We start from the raw sequence: 22,769 nt of genomic DNA, 5'->3' as shown, positions 1-22,769 counted from the left end.
CAGGAAAATATTCGACTAATCTTTTGAATTTTTGACAATCTATTTTTTTAAGATTTTAAGGCAATGTTAAATATCGACTCAATTTTTTTTGTGATATTATACTTAAAATTTATTTTTATTACCATCATTTATCAATGACAACCAAGTGAACTGTTAATGTATTTTATTATCTACCATCTTTCTTTTTTCCAAGTGATTTAATTTAAAGGTGAAATGCTAAACATCGACTCAAATTTCATTGTGATATTATATTCAAAATTCATTTTTATTACCGATATTTATCAATAACGACCAAATGGACCGTTAATATTTTATTATCTACCACCTTTTTTTCAAATGATCTAAGTCCTACTTACCCTGTCATGAAAATTGTAATATTGACTTTTGCATAGATTGATTTCTTTTAGTCCAATTTGTAGATTAATAAGCATGTTATTTAGAGCATTGCAATTCATGGGGATGACATCATATTAGTACTATATAAAATTGAGATATTGAATGGTTTGTATCTAGAAAAAGAACAAAAATTAATGGCTTAGATATTACTCCTTTTCGTATCTTTTTAATTTACCCACTTTACTTTGAAGGAGAATTAAGGAGAAAATACAAAAATATGAGAGAGAAGCTCCAAAAGTGAGAGAAAGAGAAACTAATGTGTTAAAACATTAAAAAAGGAATGACATAGGTGGAAAAAGAAGATAAAGTAGATGAGACATGCTACAATAGTAGGAAAAATATAATGTGTAGATTAAAAATAAACACACCAAAAAGGAAAATGTGTAGATTAAAAAGAAGAAGGGTATATGATGTAGTGATTAGCGGTAGTATGAGCTTATATGTAATATTCTTAAGAAAAACTCATGCTACTGTTTATGTAATGAAATGACAAACATATGCTGTTAAAATTTTAACCCTACTAGGAGAATATTTATAGTACATATGAGTGTACCATGCTCATGGTACACCCAAGACTATTTTCTCCAAATGAGCAAAATGAACAAATGAGCAAACATTTCAACTCATTTAAGAAAATGAGCAAACATTTTTATTACAAAATGAGCAAAATGAGCAAATGAGTAAATGAGCAAAATGCCCATATGAGCAAATTTGGTGTCAAATGAGCACCTGAAGTTCTAATCTATTACAAAAATACCCCTGGGTGTACCATGCTCATAGTACACCCGAGTGTACCATGAGTGAACTCCCCCTACTAGTATATAGTCTTCACTAGCTTTTGGACCCGTGCAAAAATGCACGGGAACTTTTTTGTTTAATAAGCGTGTTTATATACCAACTACAGTAAAAGCATATAAAAGATTCTCTACGTCTACTCGATTTAATATAAGCTTATGTACTTCTCGAAACTCAAATGAGTTTAACCTCTATACCATATTAAATTAATAAACTTTGAACGACATATTGAAATACAGAATAATCCTATACATATTTAACCAAAAACAAAGCATTTGATGCACTTTACACAGAAAGACAAAAAATGCTCCTTTATGTTAATTATGAAGTTGTTTTGTAAATACATGACACTCTTAGGTTGTAGAAGACTTATTTATATATGTCATTAGCTGTAATATTAGACATATTCTCACAAATCAGTATTATTATACACTTTCTACCCGTGACTTTAGAAATGACCACATGAAATTGGCTATGGTTGAAAACCGAACTTGAAGATACAAACCCATATGTGATAGGGATATCTTTGACTTTTATGTATAGTCATTGCAAAACACAATTCAAGGAAAATTTTATTCCATTTGACATAATGAGTGTCATACGGGGTATAAATACCATATTACTCCCCTTTCCTTGACATACTCAGGCCCCCTTTAAATGATTCTCTAGAAAATACCAAATATATATTTTCTACTATATATAGTTGATACAGGATCATTTCCCTTTCCCATCTAAAAAAGTAACGTGATTGTTTTTCTTGTTGCTGGCTCCTTGAGCCACCCCGTGTCCTTGTCACCGCCTGATTGGTTGTTTTTCATCTTTTTTTATTCTCATTTTAGTAGTGTAGTCTCCTTTTATTTGGAGCCCCTTAGCTTGAACATGTCTATGACCTCGAAGATGAATGTTCGATTATCCATGTACCACAATTAACCAAATTTAGTAGAAGAAATACGCTACCCATTGATAGAAAATATGATTTGTTTTGTAGAAAATTAAATAATTCATAATTTACGTTTAATAAAAATGCACGGGATGAGATAGCCCGTGCAATAAAAAAAACTCAAACGGCATGAGATAAATACATCACGTTGATGTCATTATTTATATAATCCATGTTATTTTAAAGTCATTAATTTTACTCAAACAAAATTATGATTTTTCTTTAAAGAATTATAAGCGAATAACATAAAGAATTATGATTACCATAATTATCATAACTTACTAATAGAAAGTGGTCATATTCGACCTAAATGCACACTAAATTAAACCACACCTCTTTATGCAACTTAGTAAAATCAGAATTTAGCATATACTATTTTTCATATTGTTTTGCCTACTCAATGTAAACCAACCTTAAATATAAACCACCCTCATCCATTTAATTTTATTCCCATAGTCACCCCACTAATCATACAATTAACTTCAAATTGAACAAAAATATTGACTTCAATTTATACTTGACATTCACCTATCGCCTATCTCTAGAACAAAGGGGTATTATAGACATTTATTTAATTCCACTATAAAATCATGTATGTTGATATAGGTGTTAAAGAAATTTAACAGCCAAGTTTGGATTTGTCAATATTTAAACTTATAGTATGATTAATACGATTCGATAAGTGTTTCAATAAATAACCAACCCATTTCTTTACATTTGAAAATTTCATGTGATAGAATAGATCTAGTTCGATCTTGGTTATGCATTAGTTCTAGGTGATTATGCTCCACTTATGATGAAACTAATTTTAATTATGTTATAATCTTAACATATATTTATTGAGATATAAAGAGTTTCCTAACTTTCTTCCTTCTTAATATATCATAATTGCATAAATGAAATCTCTTAATCATCTACAAACTTTATTTAAGTTATCAAATAGTTACATATTTTTCTTTCCATTGAGATCTAAAGAATTCCTTAAATCTGAACCATAATATTATGATGTTGTCAGCTGAACTTTCCTTTGATTTTTTTTTTTTTTTACAAAATTATCTTCATAATCTTTTGTGTTCCTTCACCAAGTGATATCTACCATTTTGTTTGATGACTCAATTTTTTAGCTTCATTGAAAAATTCTCTAACTTCATACCATGTGGCTTCAAGGATTTTGTTTTAGATATAGAGATATTATAATTCAAAAAAAAAATTAAATACATACTTTATTTAATGGTTGCGTACAAATTTAATAAATTTCAATAGTCATTATTAACATCCATTTCAACCAAAAATCACGATTTTCAAAATTATGAGTAGACAGCGGACCTTATGGCGCATCATGGACACTCTCACTCGGATCTCGTCTATAATTATCCTCCTTATGATATTGATTTTTCTCTTTTCGTCCGCAAGGATGTTTTAAGTTGGCCCCTGATTGAAGGGTTTTCCTAAGCTTTCTCTCCTTATAAAAAAAAAAAAACGTACAATTCAAAGAAGTTACAACATAAAAATAAGAATTTGCAATGACCTGTCCCAAAAGTCTCATCATATTATTTTCGTTATATACATTTGTTATATAGTCTTGTATCATTGTATGTTACATTGAAAATTAATTTAAATTAATTTTTAATACCCTTTGCTCTAGAGTAATATATACTATCACTTTTTATTTTTTTTTTGTCTCATAATACTATTTACATTTTTTATTGTGGGGAAAACCGTTCTATTAAAAACAACTTTTTACTTTTCATCAGGTTTCTAATCATCTTGCATTTTGCGATTTTTCCTTTTTTATAAATTATGTTATCTTGTTGTAGATTTTAATTATTATTTTATTATTTTTCATTACTTATGTTTGTTAGAAAACAACAAACGTGTTGCTTTCTATACCTTAATATTTTATAACTATTCTAATGTTTAACGTTGTGACTGAAAAATCTAATGAATAAATTCAACACTATTTGTCACCACAAATATTCTCAGAGCGTTAAAATTTTTATTGTTTGTTTTTCATATATGTAACATATTTTTTGTTTCTATTTTTATTTTCTAGCATGTATGTTTTTATGTTGAAAATAAAGTAAATTAATTTGTAATACTCTCTTTGTTCTATAGTAATCCTTGTAAATTTCTTGTTAAATTTGTAATCGTCCTTGCAAAATGGACATACCCTCTCTTGTAATAATGACTATACTTGAGTTACAAATACCAAGTACATTGGTAGCTTAGTCTACACTATATAAAAAAAGTGAAAACATAAGCATATAGGCGTTATAGAAACGTGAAAGCTCATTAGCTACTCCTTTTCAATTAAAAATATTGAAAATATCCAAGTCCTCTTATCTTCTTTACATGGCAAAAATAAATTAATAACAGAATTTGATTTATACATTCAATCTTCAGCCTTCGAAAGATATATGATCACAGATCAAATCTTTTACTCACTATCAATAAGTGTTATTGGTTTATGATGCAAAAGCGTTCTTATAAAAATAATAATCGATTTTGATGAATACTATTATTCATGTCCACTGCTGGAAATAGGTTGAAAGTTAAAAGCGACTACAATTTTTAATGGTTATAAAATTAAGCAATGTGTTGACACTAACATAACGTGTATTTGTGAGCAAGACTTCTGGTTGGAAATTGAAGTGGCTAATGTTTTATGCGTCGATTAGATAAATAAAAGTTGTTTTATCTTTTTTTTTTGTTATATCATCGTAAAAATTCCTTCAACATTGAAGGAACTTTTATGTTCTTTAGAGTATAATAAGCATACTAAATCAAGGGACAAATTTCGTCCATTAAATTGTTAATGCTCTTTATAGTATACGATGTTACAATTTCTTTTATGTTCTTTATATTATACTTCACCTTTCATGCAATAATCTATATATTACTAAAATTTATTAAACCTTAACAATTTTGTATTATTAGAATTATTTGATCTCACCTTAATTTAACTTGTTCTATTTGATAGCATCTATTTTATAGTATTCGAACTTACATATCTAAATAGAGCTCACCTTAAATATATATCATATGAAGTTATTTTTTTACTTGAAATACTTAGAATAACGTGAACTAAACAGACCACTACTTAAACAATACTCTTATACTACTATGTCTTGTTTCAAGTAAGATTCCTTTATCTTTTGACAAAAAACAATCAAACAGAGTTAACATAATACACAATTTTTTACATGCGAACCCCATAAAAACAGAAGATCTGATCTCGTTCAAAATATAACTCTTCATATTCAATTTTATTTCTCCTTCTAAATCATCCACCATAATCCACTGTTTCTCTCTCAAACCTCCATATCACCTTCAAAACACAACTTATATATTCACATTTTCAAATTTCGAAATCTTTTTTAGATAAGTATTCAAGTCCTTATTCTTGTTACCAATTTCTTTAGAAGTTAAGATCTAGCTAATTAATTATGTTCATATAAAATATTATGATTCTATGCATAATTGCCTCATCTAAATGTTTTTTTTTTCTGTTAAAATTAATTCATTGTTCATATATCCATATATACGCAATATTTTAGGTTCACATGATACTATTTTGTTGGTTATCCAAACAAATTATAAAGAATTTTTTTTTGCATACAAATTTCCTTTTTTTATACGGAGTATGTAAATCAAATTTCATGAATATGTTTAATCCAAATTTATGTTATAATTAATTTGATAAATTATATGATTAGATATATACGAAATATACAATATACTTGTAAGATTGACTTTCACAATATAAAGAAACGAAATGTTTCATCCTCTTCCACTAACCTTAAATGCATAAGAGGTTTGGTTTATAATTAATACTGGCTAAAAAAGTTGACTTATTTACCTGTTTGTGTATTATAATTATAATAGCAAAGATAATAGGTATTATTGACAGCATACAAATTATATCCATTGAAAGAATGTCGAACGTGTTTGTGTATCAACATTCCCATTACTCATTATTACTCTTATGGTGGAACCATTTATAGTTTTAGCAAAATTAACAGTATGATACTGATGATTTGATGCAATAAAAGTACAAAAAGCTATCACATTTGTTAAAGTACAAAAGTTATCGCATTAAATTTATGTTTCCCCTTGTGCCTTTATTTCACTATCATATGAGGATCTGGAGATTATTGAAGAAGACAAACACATCTCAGCCAAAATATACACCCACCAATTTGAAGAAATCCTTCTCTGATATATATATTTTATATTTTCTCTATAAGACTGTAACGCTTCTCTGATAGAAACTTATTGTAAAATAAAAAACAACATTTATAGTCTCTTATTTAAAGTTATCCAAAGAGCTTGAATCTTGGTGTTATGTTCTTTCTTTTCTCTTCCCTCTATTATTATCGACTAAGAGAAATCACCAAAGATGAAATCTTTTTTTTTTTTTTCTCACTTTCCTCTCATTTGCAATTTCTAAAAATGAAATCAATTACACAAAATGTATTTTGTCACTCTACTCTTGTTTAGCAATTACAATGTCTTTGAGTTGCTTATAAATACATTAATAGCTCCGTATAAATGCTTGAAAGCCACCACTATCCTCAGTGCACAACTTCGAGCTTCCTCCACCTTGCAGTAGAGATGAAGATAGACTTAGCTTTGCTTGAAGAACTTACAATTGGTAAAATACTTGCTAAGTAATGCTTGTATTTTGGAGGGGCACGTTATTATTGTTACTGATACAGGATGGTTTACAAAAGTTGAAGGATGCCATTGAACATTGAATATATGTAAGGAGCTATTTAAGTGGTCGCAGAAGTTATCATTTTTCCAAGTTGAAATTTTATCAGCGATTTAATGGCGGAGATGCTCGTGTTTCTTTCCTTGGAGATAAATATTGCCACAAAATTTTCCTAAGTAAATAACGGATTTTAGCACTAACCCGTTTTACACAATTGATTTCTTGATGTATCTAATAAGAAGCTGCCAAATTGTTGTGTGCAGAGGTTAAAGAGAATTGTATCATTGATATGTATTCATCATTAAAATTGTATCTGTGAATAATATCATAAGGATATAATCAAGCAGGATATACAAAATACTAAAAATAAAAGATTATCTACATATTATTTACATTGTAGACAACACGCAGCGCCCTCCACATAGCTCTTTGGCAAGTTGTTTTATGCTCGCAGCGAGCATGTAGTAAGTTCTTGTTGTGAACTGAAGGCTTGCTAAAGGATCTAAAAGATGTCCATCATAGGTGCACATAAATAAAAGTAGCCATAGCTCTCAGAAGTGAAATTGTGATTTACTTTTCTCTCATGCAACATTGGTAATTTTGTACCAAACATTTAAAAAATTTTAACGACAACATTTAGAAGAAAAAAAGCATTCTCTGTTAAAATCTTGTGGGATTCCCTTTCGATTTTTATCTTCAAAATATCAAAAATATCCAAATGGGCTTGCGATCTCTGGCGACGCCATGATGAAGAAGAGAAGATCTCCCTACTCTATAATATCCAAAGCATACATATAACACTCAATGAATAATTTTGGAGTAGGGCACGTTTTGGAGTAATGGTGAGCTATGACATAGTCTATATTTATACTTGTAATATTGTATATTTAATTGATTTTTTTTTCCTGATTCCAAAAATATATATGACTAACTTGATTGACATTTTGGATCCCTTACCCCTAAGATACGGTTGTAATATCAATCAATTAAATAAAAAATGCCAATGATCTAGTAGTAATTTAAATTCATAAAGATTTGAGGATACTAATTGCCTAATTAAAGTCATAAATCACCTAAAATTATGGTTGATTGACAATTAGCATAAATATTGATTGATTGATATCTTAATTTTATTACCATGTTAATATTTTTTTATTAATTTCGGATACTAATATAAATTAAATGATTGATTGACAATTACCATTAACGAAGGCAATAATTAAGATTGATTGATAATTTAAATTACTTGCCATGTTTAGTTACTGAGTAAAATTTTCGAACATACCAATATGACAACTAAAAATTTCGGCCAAAAACATATCAATTTAAGATTTTAATTACATAATTGTAACCATAATTAACGTCAATCACATTAATATACTAATAATTGTTTTCTTAATTATATTGATTGCGGATCAATTTGATTATGAATCTTACTGATTTCCTAATTTAATTCAATATCAAATCAATTATATGCGTGATTAAGGGAAGGAATTATTCTTTGATTGCCTCGCCACGTGGACACTCTCATTGAGCTTTGAGAAAATACTGATCAATGGAGCATGCCACGTCATGCCACGTGGGCTTGAAAGCTCTAACTTTGCGACACGTGGCCTGAAGGATTCTACTTTAAATATATATATAGATAAGTGGTGTCATTATGCACATTTGCATCTTCATAACAAAAGATTAAGAATAAGCGTTGCCACTAAAAATGAATATATTTCCTAAAATAGTATCATTTGAAAAATTTGTAACACAATCACATGTCAATTTATATAACTAATGTTTGCATCTTAAAAGAAAAATCAATGACTAGATTAAAGAAAGTATTTTATATAAAATGTCAATTACTATTACAAAACACACAGATTCAAACTCAAATCAACAAGTAGGAATCTTAATTAGCAATGAAAGAATAGTAATTGTCTCATGATTGTCCAATATCTAAATCTGGTAGGCGTAGTAGGCATTCCTTGTTACCCTACCCAATGTTTATTTGGCTGTTAATTTTGAAATTCCACAGTTTTCAAAAACAGGTGTGCTCCTCGACAAAAGAAAGGAGGCTCCAGGAATAGGAATTCAAATATTTGACTTTTAAACTTGGGAAAGTTTATCTTGTCTTATGGTTATATGTCTCTATATACTTCTACTTCTGGTGCACACAAGTACAGTAAATTTTTGGGGTCTTGCAAATACAAGTTTCGATTAGTTTAAATATTTTACATTTTTACCTATGTACAACTGTGGAAGAGACTAAAGAAATGTAGTATGTGGTTTATTGTGGTTGATTGAAGTTTCTGGTCACAAATCATGAGAGGAGGGGCCGTTGCTGTTTTCTCAAGGACCACAAGGCTAGTCTGTATATATTACTCCCTCTCTCTCATACTATAGAAACATTTGATTGATGATATTTTTAATTTTTTATTGAAAAAAATATAAAAAGTTGATATTATAAAAATATATATTGAGGCTATGTTTTTTTTTTTTCAGTTCACCTTATTTTTGCTTATTTCAAATCTAATCAGATTAGATAGATCAGAAAAAATAAGTTCAGATCATGCTTATATTTAAAAATCACTATATCTTTCATTACATATTAGTAAAAATTATAATAATTGAATATTAATAAAGTACTCATTGAGACAAATCAAACAAGACCCCACATGACTATATTTTTTCTTATATATTGAGAAAAATCTTAAAGATAAGATCTTGTTATCAGATCAGTTCAGATCAGATCTGAAAAAATAAGTTTAGATCAGATCAGATAAGGGCCTGTTCTCTTCGGCAAAAAACAGCTGAACTGAACTGAACTGAATTGAACTGAATTGAACTGAACTGAATTGAACTGAACTGAACTGATCTGAACTGAACTGATCTGAACTGAACTGAATTGAACTGAACTGAACTGAAATGAATAGTGATATGTGAGAGTAAAAGTATTGTCAAGAGCTGAATTGAACTGAACTGAACTGAACTGAATTGATCTGATCTGAACTGAACTGAATTGAAATGAACTGAATTGAACTGAACTGAACTGAAAATAAGCTGGGGAGAACAGGCCCTAAGTTCAGATCAGAAAATTTCAGGTGAACTAAACATATCCTAAGTCGATTATAAAAATATCCCACACGAATATGCTGTTTTATATATACAAATGAGAATATTTGGTTAAAATTTTTAAAGTTTTGAGCTGAAGCAAAATAAACAAGCATTATATTATGAAATGAATGGAGTATTAATTTTTATTTTCAGCTTGTCACATTTTTTTTAAAAAAAATAGGAGTTTACGTGTTAAAAGTTTTAACATGTTTAGGATTTATTATGTTATGGCTTAGAGATCTATTAAGTTTAGGAAGCTATAGGTCGAACAACGTCCGGATCCTCGAATACTAGTTATATTCAAATATTATACAATGCATTTATTATATGTTTTTTTTATTATCTATTAGATATATGGTGTTATTTATGATCTAGAATCTTGTGAATGGCATAACGCTAACTTTGAATGCACATATCTCTTAATTTATAAATGGTTTTGATGTAATTCAAATTGGAGGTGATAGCTTGTTCAAAGAGCTTTCTAACGACAGGTCATATGCCCAATTTTGCTAAGAAACGAGAAAGTTATGACTGTTTTACGAAGAACTTAGGAAACTATTTCGTCTCGGGCCCGACCGGGCGGATTTCGCCCGACCGTGCGCCGTTTTGTGCGCTAAACGCGTTTTTCGATATTTTTTCGTTTTTTAGTTATCTTTTAGGGTTTGTACGAGGTTCCTTATATTATAAAAGGGCTTCCTAGTGTTCATTATTATTAACACAACTTATGAAACACTTTTAGTCTAGATTTAGGACTCCTTGTATTATTCTCTCTGATTTTCTCCATTATAGTGAAGAAGCTCTAATCCCCCACCTGTGGATGTAGGTCAAATTTGACTGAACCACGTAAATCCTTGTGTTCTTTGTTTGTTCATCTTTATTATTTTCTCATCTTTAATATATCATTGATTTTCTGTTCCGCATTAATCAAACTACAACACCCTGTTTCCTAACATATGGAGTAAACCACCTAAAAAGACGTGTCGTAAGATATTGTTCCTTAAGAACACAATTTAGTATATTAGTATATTTTAAGAAATATAACATACTAACAGTACCATCTAAGATAATTTTTTTTTTTTTTATGTCAAAATCTTTAACCGTTAATGTTATGTAGGAGACCTAACTAAATTAATCTAATTTGAATAACGTAAAAGTGTCATGTAACCCAGTGGCAATCACGGATAATATAAACATCAATATACTATGACTTATATATGTTTTTATAATTTAAAGCACGTATTACATTTTTTTTCTTGAAACAACTAATCTCAGCTCTTTAACATATAAATCATGTTTCCTCGAACCTTTATACCGTAAAAATATCCATGGTTCCAATCCATATGTTAAATCATTTCACTATCAAAAACTTTGATTAACTTTCTCCCTTTCTTTGCGAAATCATTTGATGCCTTTCAAGTTTAAGTGTTGTTGCCTTTTTATTTTAACATAGATGAAGAAATTGTGTTACTTGGAAGATTATAAAAAAGAAAAAAAGAGTTATCATATGAATCAACCAAGGAAGGAAAATTGAGGAAGTTTAACATGCAAAAACCAAACCACGAATGAAGCACGAAGGTCAAACTCAAGGCATTTGTAGTTGAAGTTCATCACACGTGGTTAATAAAGTAACCATGAGTGGCACTCATTAGCCGTCCCCACTTAACACCTGGACTCCAATGTTCACGTCACTTTCAGAGTTACCTCAAAATCTGTCAAATTTTAGAAAATTCAAATACTTCAATCAACCTATCTCAAACGGTAAAAATAACTTGATGTCTGCTAGAATTAGATCCTAGAGCTGATCAAATAGCTGGTCGGACTATCGCCAAAAAAAAAAAAAAATTACTCACTTGTCGGGTTAGGTTAGTCTGAATTTTGTATTTAAAGCTTTTTTTTCGTCTAAAATAATGGGTTTTTTAGTCAAAATCGGACCGAATTAAAATCTAAAATTTTAAAAAATGTTTTCGGATTCCCCAGAACCACCTCAAATAAAAAATCGGGTCAGGCTCGAAAGTTTGCCCAAACTCGAGAATTTTTCAGGCCAGACTTGCTTTATTAAACTCTAGCTAAAACAATCTAGTTCGGCCAGATTCTTTTCAATTTATTTTCAGCTAGGAACACTAATTATTAGGCTAGGCTGCCTAATTATAACATTAAAAGTAGGCAGCCCAGGCCCAATAATTCATGACTCTCAGCCTGATCCAACTCATACTTAAACATGCCAAAAACATTTGCCACCTCAGCCGAAAATTCAGCTACCATATTTTTTCGAGAAACAGTTACCATATTTAATATGTTCTACAGCTCAGAAAACCAGAAATTCAGTGTTCTCTCTCTAAAAAAAACGGCGGAAGTTTGCAATCATCAATCTTCTTCCAATAATTGCATCAATATTTTTCGTTTTCTTTGCAATTTAATGTTGATCTTCTTCGCTTTCTGCCTCGCAATCAATTCTGGATGAAAATCTGGTTTTTTCACTTAATTTTTTAGGTTAGAGTTGCTGCATGTCATCGAAACACATCACAAATAGTTGCTGCAATTTTGAGCTTGATTGAGGTATCTTTTTGAGCTTGATTGAGGTATTTTTTCGTATTCTTGCTTTTATTATGTTCAATTCTGTGTAAACTTTCAAAAAAAATCACAAATAGTCTGTACAATTTATGTTTTTGTTGCTTTATAATTGTTGATTGCAATCAAACTTATTACGTTCAAAATCAGTAATTCGTTTGAATTATATTGTTAGATTTTTGATTGCAATCATTTTTGAAGGTTTTGAAGAATTTTCGAATTCAATCGCTGACTTTTTTTTTTAGAATGGATTATGAAATGTATGAAGGTTTTGAAGAATTTTTATTAGCGGATGCAGCAGATAAAAGTGAATCAGCAAATCAAGTCATTCATAATCAACTAGAAATAGTTGATGCAACACATAATGAAAATGAACCATTAGATGCAATGATTCATAATCAACTACAACCTGTTGATTCAATTGTTGAAGAATGTACTGGTAACAGAAATTCTTGGCAGAATATGTTATTTATTTTTTTGGCAGAAATATGTTGTTATTTTATATCTGAATATGACATTATGTATTTTGTTATAATAGTGACTTTATGGCCTAAAATGGTCACTGATTAAGGCTTTGTGGTGTCTTTTTGTGATTTGTGGCAGAAGACGAGCTTGATATTAGTGGTAGTCTAATTGGTGTGCAAAAGAAAACAATTGAGGAATTGTATGAATTGTACCGTCTGCATTCTGGAGCATTGGGTTTTAGCATTAGGAAGTATACATCTAGGATTGGTAGGGTTGAGGGAAATGTGTATTTAACGAAGGAAAAGTACTTTGTTTGTTCGTGTCATGGAAAATCGGATGGTCAAAGTGATTTTGTTTCTGTTCCGGATGTTGTTGTTGATGAGGATGGCAATGAGAGAAAGCGGAAGCAACGGAGGGTTATTGTTACAAAGACGGGGTGTAATGCAATGATGAGGGTGAAGTTAAATGATTCGGGGATGTATGAAGTTATTGGTCATGTGCTTGTGCATAATCATGAGCTTACACGTACTGAGTGGCAACATTACCACCGTTCAGAAAGGGCCATTAGGGATGGCAAAGTGAAAGAAATTACTGTTATGACAGAAGCATCAATGCGTCATGCTGTGCAATATCGATATGAATGTCACCAATATGGTGGTGCAGAGGCCCTTGGTCACACTTCTCGTGACCACTACAATTTTGTGAATAGGCTAAAGATGAAGGCAATTGAAGGAGGTGATGCACAAGTTGTCATCGATAAGCTTAGCCAAAGGGCTACTGATGAGGATGACTTTTTTTATAGGGTTAAATTGGATAGCATGGGTAGGTTGTGTAATGTGTTTTGGCGCGATTCTATGATGAAGGATGATTATGAATTGTATGGAGATGTTACTGTTTTTGATACCACTTATCGTACAAATAGGTATAATTTGATATGTGGTGCATTTGTGGGTATAAACAATCATTGGAAGAATATAATGTTTGGGTGTTGCTTTTTGTCGGACGAGACAATTGATACATTTGTTTGGCTCTTTGAGGTTTTCAAGAAATGTATGGGTGGAGTTTGTCCTGTATCAATATTTACAGACCAGGATCAGGCCATGAGCAATGCTTTGTCTCAGGTAATTTTGTTTAAATTTTTGAGTCCTTTTATCTTATATATTAAAGTGGTCACAGAATGCACTAAACTGGTAACTTATAAAGGTATAATGAGTACTTGATAGAAAACTGACATTTATGACTTAATTATTATTATGTAATGTTTAGGGATTATGTTATGTTGGTCACTAAATGACATAAAATGGTTACTTAATGGATTTATCTGGGTACGGATATCTTAAATGTGTTTATAACAGAATTGTGGTATGTAGGTGTTTCCTAACACGAGGGCGAGGCTATGCCAGTGGCATCTTTATCAGAATGCAGTTAGTCACTTTGGGACTTTGAAGAGTGATGACACATTTTCCGATGCTTTTAAGAAATGTCTTCGTGGTTGTTATGATAGCGTTGAGTTTGAGGCAAGTTGGGATTATATGATGAAGAAGTATGGCCTAGAAGGAGACAAGTGGTTTGCTCGTTTGTATCAGTTGAAGGATAAGTGGTCCACAGCATTGAGTAAGGACTTCTTCTCAGCTGGAATTTTGTCTTCCCAACGTAGTGAAAGTACTAATAATGCTATAGGCTTTCAAGCTTCCAAGACAACAAGCTTGTATGATTTTTTTGGTATGTTTCAAAATACTATTTCACGATGGAGACAAACTGAAACCAATGATGAATTTGTTGATTCTAAATCTGTCCCTAAGTCTTATTTTCCTATGACGGGTATGTTGAGACATGCTAGTCAAATTTACACAGCTACAATGTTTAGGGATTTTGAGCAAGAATTTGGGTATTCTTTGGGTACTATTTGTGAGTTGTTGACTATGGATGACACAATATTAGTTTATAAAGTGTGGCCTGAGAAGCATCCACAACGGACACACCAAGTCACTTTTGATTGTGTCAACAAGTTTGTCAGTTGTTCTTGTAGGAATTATGAGGAGGTGGGGATGTTATGTTTATCATTGCCTAAGGGTACTTCACATGCACTCGGTTAGTGAGATACCTTCATCTTATATTTTAAGGCGGTGGAAAAAGTTTGCCAAAACAGAAGTTTGGGACCGTTTGAAGCAACAACGGGTGAACATGTCATCACTAACGAAAGATTGCATTCCTTGGCGATTTCAAATGTCTAGGGTGTATAACAATCTCATCATAAGAAGTCATGATAATGAAGAGGCAAGGAAGATAATGGAGAAGGGTTATATGCGTGATCTTGCTGATGTGCTGACTGTTTTTGCAAATATTAACTTAGGTGATTCAGAATCAGGTGTTGGAGAATCAACTGCATCAAATTCCTCTACCATTACTGTTTTTGATCCTCCTTGGGTTAAAACGAAAGGAAGAAGTGTGAGGCCGAAGAGTGGAATTGAGAAGAGCAAGAGGGGCAGAGGTCGTGGGAAATGTGTTTCAAATGTTGCAAAGGAGTTTGGCTCTTACACTCCACCTGCAAGATTATTTTGACTTTCTTACAGTGAGATAGAAGGGTGACTAATAAGCTTTAAGTGGTCACTAATAGGGTTAAATTACTGACCAGTAGGATTATAATGGAGGTTAGTTAATAATAAGTTTTTGTAATGACTCATTTAAGTTTTCTTCATTGCAATTGAATAATATTTTTCTTTTTTCTTCATCACTTATGATTTTTAAAGAGTTGCACAGTTGGTAACTAAATAGAATAAACTGCTGACTATATGACTATAATAGGTCACTAATTAAGATAAACTACTGACTAATAGGCTTATGACTAATATCTTAATTAAGAATACCCACAATAATACAATACTGGTTTCTAGTATTTTATACTTAAATGTTATGTTTTTAGACTGGTCACAATAATACAATATTTAAAATTACTTGTGCATTCTAATAGGATTAGACTGGTCACAATTAAGAATAAAGTGGTAACTGATAGGATTAGACTGAATACAATTAAGAATATTGGTAAATTTGGCTTATCTTCTTAGACTCCATGTCATAGACCCCTATGCCATGCCCCAAAAGATCGATTTCAACATCAGCATAATATATGCAATTTCGTTTCCAATTTGTCGATGATGAAGTAGGTATAGATATATTACAACCAAGTCCCAATTAAGAATATTGGTTTTGTTTTAATTATTTACCCACAATAGAATACTGATAACATAAACTTTGAAATGTTAGTATGCTATATGAACCGTTAAGCCAAACAAACAAACATTTCAAAACACTTCTCCATATATGGTTACTAATTAACATAATATGGTGACTAAAAGGTTTATAGTGGTCACAAAATAGAACTTTGCCTACTGCCCTTAGTTTTCATATTTACATTTCAAAATATAACCTAACATACCCTATGAAAGTTGTTGACATATCAACATTTGTGCAAAAAACCATATGATCAGAATTCATAATATAGCTTTCTAGGAGGCATTCTTTGTTTTTCTAGGAGAGATTCTTCTTATAGGAGGAGAGTCTTTTGGTAGTACTTCAGTGGTTGCCTCTTGTTTTTGTGCTTCTTGGTGTCTCTTTGATCGTCTCGTAAAGACTTGTTGAGGAACAAGTTTGCTTTGATCTTCTTGTTGTTTTGGTTTTTTGGTTGCTTTTTTTGGTTCATTTCGGGTATACCCAAGTCAAATGATGGCATATCTAGAACTGTTTGCCTTGTTGTTGTTAGGAGCTTCTCAATGTCATCAATTTGTTGAAGAACTTTAGGGTTCTCTAACAGTTGAGTTAATGTGGGTGATCCATCCTGTGGAACATCCTCGTTCATTTGTTTAAGCTCCTCCAATCTTCGCGTGTGCATGCTATAGCAAACCTCTAGGTCGCGTCCCAATTTCAGACGAGCTTGATCAATAGGCTGTCAAAATTACAAGGATCGTAAAATATTAATGCAAGTAATCTAGTAGAACTAATGTATAATAACAAAAATATTGTGACAGTACCTTGTAACTAACCTAGTGACAAATGTAATGAAACTGGTAACAAAAATAATTAAAATGGTAACAACAACATGTACTGCATTTTCCTTCTTGTCATAATAAGAAAATCTTTGTCATAACAAGTTTGCAATAAAGTTTATTCTCCCTCTAAAACAGATTTCCTGATTCCCACTGTCTTTCTAAACTTAAGAATTTTATAACTCAGTTGCATGGGGATATTACCCTAGTAACAAATGTAATTAAACTGCTAACTAAAGTAATTAAAATGGTAAAAAAAGTACTCATTTTAAGAGCAAATTTAAACTTACATCGTTTGTAGTTTTTTCAATTTCTTCATCAGGTCATCGTGCCTTTGGGAAGCTTGATTATTATTACCCTCTCTGCAGAATTTGTAATCACCATTGGTTGTGGCTTTGACCCCGTCATTGTAGGATTTTGATCATGATGCAATGGAGGACCTTCATTCATTTTTTCATGCTGAGTTTCAAACCTGTTTCCATTGAGTAAGATTGGGAACAGTAGATTATTACCTAATGTTAAGCTATTCTATGATGACATAAAAAAACTTTATACCACACATAAAACAACATAAAAAACATAGCAGTATCATACCTGTTTTTATTAAGGCATATTGGGAACACTATTGTTTCCCACTCACCCATACCAAATCTTCCTCCTTTGCTGTTCTTTGCTGCAACCTCTTCTAGCACACGCTCACGGACTATTTCATATGTCCAATGCTGAATTAGTGGAAGTGATGTTGGGGTTTGCATTCCCTTCCAAAGTAAACGATGGAAGTAAACAAGTTGTAGTATGATGATGCACCCACCTACATACTTTGATCCTTTTTTGTTGCAACTTGTTACAGCTCTATCCAATCTCTCCAACACATATGCACCAATTCATTCTTGGGATTTGCACGGGATCCAAAAGTGCTTTTGTTATATCCATGTCTATGTTGTTGTGTGGTGTAGGCGTGAGAAATGTCAAGAGGGCATACATAGCATAATAGCTTTGGAATCTTCGACCTCCATTTGGTAGTTTCAGAATCTCTTCAACCAGTTTGGATACTTTTATTTGTGCATTGCCTGTACATCCTAATTCTTCACGCCAATGATTTTGTGCCCAAAGATCTGGATTGTCTCTTTTGGCAAGAGATTTTGGACAACAGGATCACCTTCTTTTGGCAGTTGAAAGATGTCATAAACATCATCTTCAGTTATATTGCATCCCCTAGTTGCATCAACTGTAAACCAGTGGCTGCTCCCGTTATACTGTTGGACCAGCCAGTCCACCATCCCTTGATAATACGCATTCATGTTTAGCATAAGCAATCCTCCAAATCCCATAAATTCCACATGCACTCTTTGATCTGTAGTGAGTTGTTCATTCAATTTGAACAGTCCACTAGGGGAACAATATGTCGAAATCAAAACTTTCTTAGCCCTGTAAACAAATTTGGAACAACAACAAACATCACAACCATATTGATCATCAGACATTAAACTGGTAACTAATTGAGATAAACTGGTGACAAAATGAACAATATTGAGCACAAAACGAGTTAATGTAGTGATAACCCTGTTTTTGTTTTGCAACTGATTTTTTCTAAAAAGTTAATGTTTTAGTGTTGAATAATGGACATAAAAACATAATTTAAACATAAAAGTTAAATGAGCCTGAAGTGGTGACTAATAGAATTAAACTAGTTACTAAATGATATAAAATATCAACTAATACTGTATTATAAAACATTAATTAAATATTTTTGCAAAGGAACAATAAATATGAATTACATAATTTTAAAATGAATGAAATGTAAACCTGATTTTACGGGTTTTTTTTTTAGAATAATCTTGGTCAATCTCTTTCAGATGTTGTTTTTCTTTGTTCTTTGCTTTTGTACGAGGTGATTGTTGTGAAGCGTCCATCTCATTCTCCGGAGAAGTCTTCATTCCCCTTGTTATGGGTTTCCTTCCAGGTGATTGTGCCAATTTCGTTCTTTTTCCTTGAGGTATCTCTTTTTGATCTTTTTCTTCCTTTATAGGAGGTTGTTTACGTCTTTTTCCTCCCTTTTCTTGATGTTCTTGTGTTGGATTTTCCTCATTTGGCCCCTTGTTTGACTCACCTTCAGCTTGTTCCTTTTCAATTATGGGAGGAGATGTTCTTTCCTCACTTTTTTTTGGTATTTTAGGTGGTTGGCGCCTTTTATCCTTTGCTGCAGCTTTTCTATCATTAGCTGCCTTTTTCTTCATCTCAGCTAAAGTTTGTGCCACAGTTTTGTATGGTTTTGCTTTTTTTGTGTCTTGATTGTGTGTATCTATAAAAAGTGGTCATAACTTTCATTAGTCACTAAATGACATAAACTAGCTACAAATACAAGTTTAATGGTAACTAAATGAAACAACTAATAAACCAAATTTCATGTAATTACTATGAAAATTATGAGCAATATTATCTATCAAATCACACCCACCCCCTCAAAGAATAAATATAAAAAAACCGACAAAAGAAATTTGATCCAATGAAACAATAGAAGTACAGAACTAATCCCAATTAGCATAATAAGGAAATGGTGGCAGGGCAATGGGAGGGGGTGGGGAGTGCAGGCAGTGGGAGGGGGAGGGAGTGCAGGCAGTGGGAGGGGGAGGGAGTGCAGGTGGGTGAGTGAGGGTGTGTAAGGGAGGGGGGAGGCAGTGCAGGTGGGTGAGTGAGGGTCTGTGAGGGAGGGGCAGGCAGTGGGGAGGGAGTGCAGGTGGGTGAGTGGGGGTCTGTGAGGGAGGGGGAGGCAGTGAGTGCAGTGAGTGCAGGGAGTGAGAGGGAGTGGGAGGCAGTGGCAATGGGGCAGGGGGGAGGAGGACTGTGGGAGGCATCTGGGTAAGGTACATCTCCCCTTCCTCCTCTTACTTGTGTGTATTTTTTTTTTTTGACAGGTACTTGTGTGTATTTACTGTAAGAGTATCCATTAATCCCCTGTTTGACTTAGTTTCTTCACTATCTAGTTTCTGTTTTTAATATTTACTGCTACTAAATATTTTGTCAACATATTTTCAATGCTTCTACTACTAATTTATTTTCCCTAAGGTGTACAAATGAGATCCTTCTTAGCTTATCTATTAGATTTAGATATAGAGATGGTTATAGATTTAGGATTGATGTTGGGCTAAGTGATTGTGAAGTCTTTCTTATCTTAAAATAAATGGTAACTAAATGTCATAAACTGGCTACAAATACAAGTTTAATGGTAACTAAATGAAACAATGTGTAATTTACAATCATTTGTCCATTTTTGCATTTATGTGTCCAACAATACAACAAGCAAAATCTGTCAACAGTCATAGTGAGATTCACATCAAAAAATCATAATCATCAGATCACTGGAAAGAATATCCCCAACTCTAAACCTAAATTGCACAATGAAAAACAAACATTTACTATGCAAAATCTGAAATCAAAATGCAAAATGTGAATGCATGAGTTGATAGAATGAAGCAAAATCATCAAATCAATGAAAAGAATATCCACAACTCTAAACCTAAATTTAATAATGAGAAACAAACATTTAATATGTAAAATCTGAAATCAAAATGCAATGTGTGAATGCATAAGTTCATAGAATCAAGCAAAATCGCAAGCAAAATCGCAAGCAAAATCGTACAAAAATTAATATCAAGCAAAATCGCAGTTTATTAATTGAAATTTACACTGAAATTTAGTAAAATACCTTCATCTGTTGGCATTTTTGGCGATTTCTTCTTTCGTCTTGCCATATTTCGCTATTATAGACCAGATAATTGTATGAAAACACCTAAATTAGTAGAAAAAGAAGTCAGGAATTGAAGAAAATATGACTATAAAATACATACCTAAGTTGATGGAATGATCTTTTGTATGCAAATTGATGGTTTTCCACCGAAATTTAGTAGAATCATGTGTTTTCGATTGTTTTTTTGGTTGAAAATTGGAAGAATTTCGAGAGAGAAATGAGGTTGAAGAAGAAACTGTGAGGTGAAAAAACTGTCAGGTAGGGGTTTTTAATTTTTTGGGTTTCAGTTTTTTGGGATTGGGTTGTGGGTTTTGGGGGCGCTGGGTTTGTGGGTTTTGTGAGGTGGGTATTTCTATTTTGGGCCTATTGGGCTCCGCCTAATTTTACTATTATAATTAGACCGTCTCTTGCAAGACGAGCTGGACTTTATTAGTAATACTTATTAGACCAAATCTAAATTATACCTTATTAAGTTAGTGTGTCAAACTTTAATTTTGCTAAATTAAATTTATCTGAACTTATTAGATTTTACGATTTTTTCACCAGATACCTACGAGTTTTCAAAAAATTCACCAGGTACTCTCATGTTTTTGAAATTCACCAGTTACCCCTCAATTTTATGTAAATACACTCAAATACCCTTAATGACTAACGATGTTAATCAATGTTAGTCATTAACCCTAATTAACCCCTAATCCTACCTAACCAGTAACCCTTAACACTACACCTAACATTCCCACCACCCCCTCCCCCACCTTCCTAACACCCTACATCCCCTCACTCCAGCAACCCCTCCCCTTCCCCACCCCCGCAGCCCCCGTCGCGAGCCCAGAACCCCACCCTCCCCCACCCTCCGTCGCGAGCCCAAAACCCTACCCCTCCCTATCCCCCGTCGCGAGTCCAGATCTCCCTCCGCAATGTCTCTGGTTATGTCTTGTAGTTCGATATGATGTAAGCTTCTAGCGGACGACAGAATTCGACGGGGATGGGGGTTTGGGAGGGGGGATTCGACGTGGGTGGGTTGGGGGTTAGCGAGGTGGTGGAGTGAGGGGGACTGTGGGGGTGGGGGTGGGAGCGGGGGTGTTGGGGTGGTGGGAGTGGGGTTAGAGTTAGGGTTAGAGTAAGCTTAGAGGTTAGGGTTAGTTAGGAGTTAGGTTTTAAGGTTTAATTAGGTTAATTACGGGTTAGTCAGGGATTAATTACGTTTAAGACTAACAACGGTTAACGTCGTTAATCATTAAGTGTAATTACTATTTAGGTGTATTTACATAAAACTGAGGGGCACCTGGTGAATTTTGAAAATATGGGGGTACCTGTTGAAAAAATCGTAGATTTTATTAATATTTATTAAACCTTGATTCCGCGTGCCTAATGTATTCACTATCCCATATCAGAAATCGATGAGAAATAATTTTTTTGCATATAGAGGCGGACTACTCAACCTAATAAAGACCTTTTGGGTGAGACTTGGTATTGCACCAAAGTTAAACCTTATGGGTTAGCACTCATAGAGGATAACGTTTTGTAGTGTCGACTGGGGTGCATATTCCACATTAGAAGTTAAGGAGAATAAAACAACCAATAAAGTAAATTAGTCCATTATTAACATCTAAAACTTAATCATAAAATATGACACTATTGAGTTAGGCCCCGTTTTTTTTGGATGGAAGAAACTGAACTTAACTGAATTTCACTAAATTGAAATATTGAAAGTAACTGAATTAGGGCCTGTTCTCTTCGGCATAAAACAACTGAACTGAATTGAACTGAACTGAATTGAACTGAAATGAATAGTGATATGTGAGAGTAAAAGTATTGCCAAGAGCTGAACTGAACTGAACTAAACTGAACTGAACTGGACCGAACTGAACTGAAAATAAGTTGGAGAGAACAGACCCTTAAACTAATCTAAACTCAATTAAACTAAATTAAAATAAATTGAAAATAAGTCTAAAATAACTCAATGGACACGCCAGACTTTTCTTTCTTATCAAC

The 22,769-nt window shown here is 32.4% G+C and overlaps 1 protein-coding gene across 1 annotated transcript; it reads left to right on the top strand.

Annotated features, from left to right (window-relative positions):
* Positions 1-12,764: 12,764 nt before the first annotated feature.
* On the top strand, positions 12,765-15,545 carry LOC104883060 (protein FAR1-RELATED SEQUENCE 5-like). Its single transcript, XM_057392352.1, has 4 exons — positions 12,765-12,957; positions 13,122-14,104; positions 14,354-14,991; positions 15,107-15,545. The coding sequence occupies exons 1-4, from the start codon at positions 12,765-12,767 to the stop codon at positions 15,543-15,545; spliced, it is 2,253 nt and encodes a 750-aa protein (XP_057248335.1).
* The last annotated feature ends 7,224 nt before the right edge of the window (positions 15,546-22,769 follow it).

The sequence above is a fragment of the Beta vulgaris genome, chromosome 1 (assembly GCF_026745355.1).
Source record: "Beta vulgaris subsp. vulgaris cultivar EL10 chromosome 1, EL10.2, whole genome shotgun sequence".
Taxonomy (NCBI): Eukaryota; Viridiplantae; Streptophyta; class Magnoliopsida; order Caryophyllales; family Amaranthaceae; genus Beta; species Beta vulgaris.
This window is presented reverse-complemented; position numbering and strand designations above follow the sequence as displayed.

Coding starts and splice junctions, on each gene's coding strand:
- LOC104883060 (XM_057392352.1), top strand. CDS start 12,765: ATGGATTATGAAATGTATGAAGGTTTTGAAGAATTTTTATTAGCGGAT. Junction 12,958..13,121: donor AATTGTTGAAGAATGTACTG/GTAACAGAAATT, acceptor GATTTGTGGCAG/AAGACGAGCTTGATATTAGT. Junction 14,105..14,353: donor TGAGCAATGCTTTGTCTCAG/GTAATTTTGTTT, acceptor TGTGGTATGTAG/GTGTTTCCTAACACGAGGGC.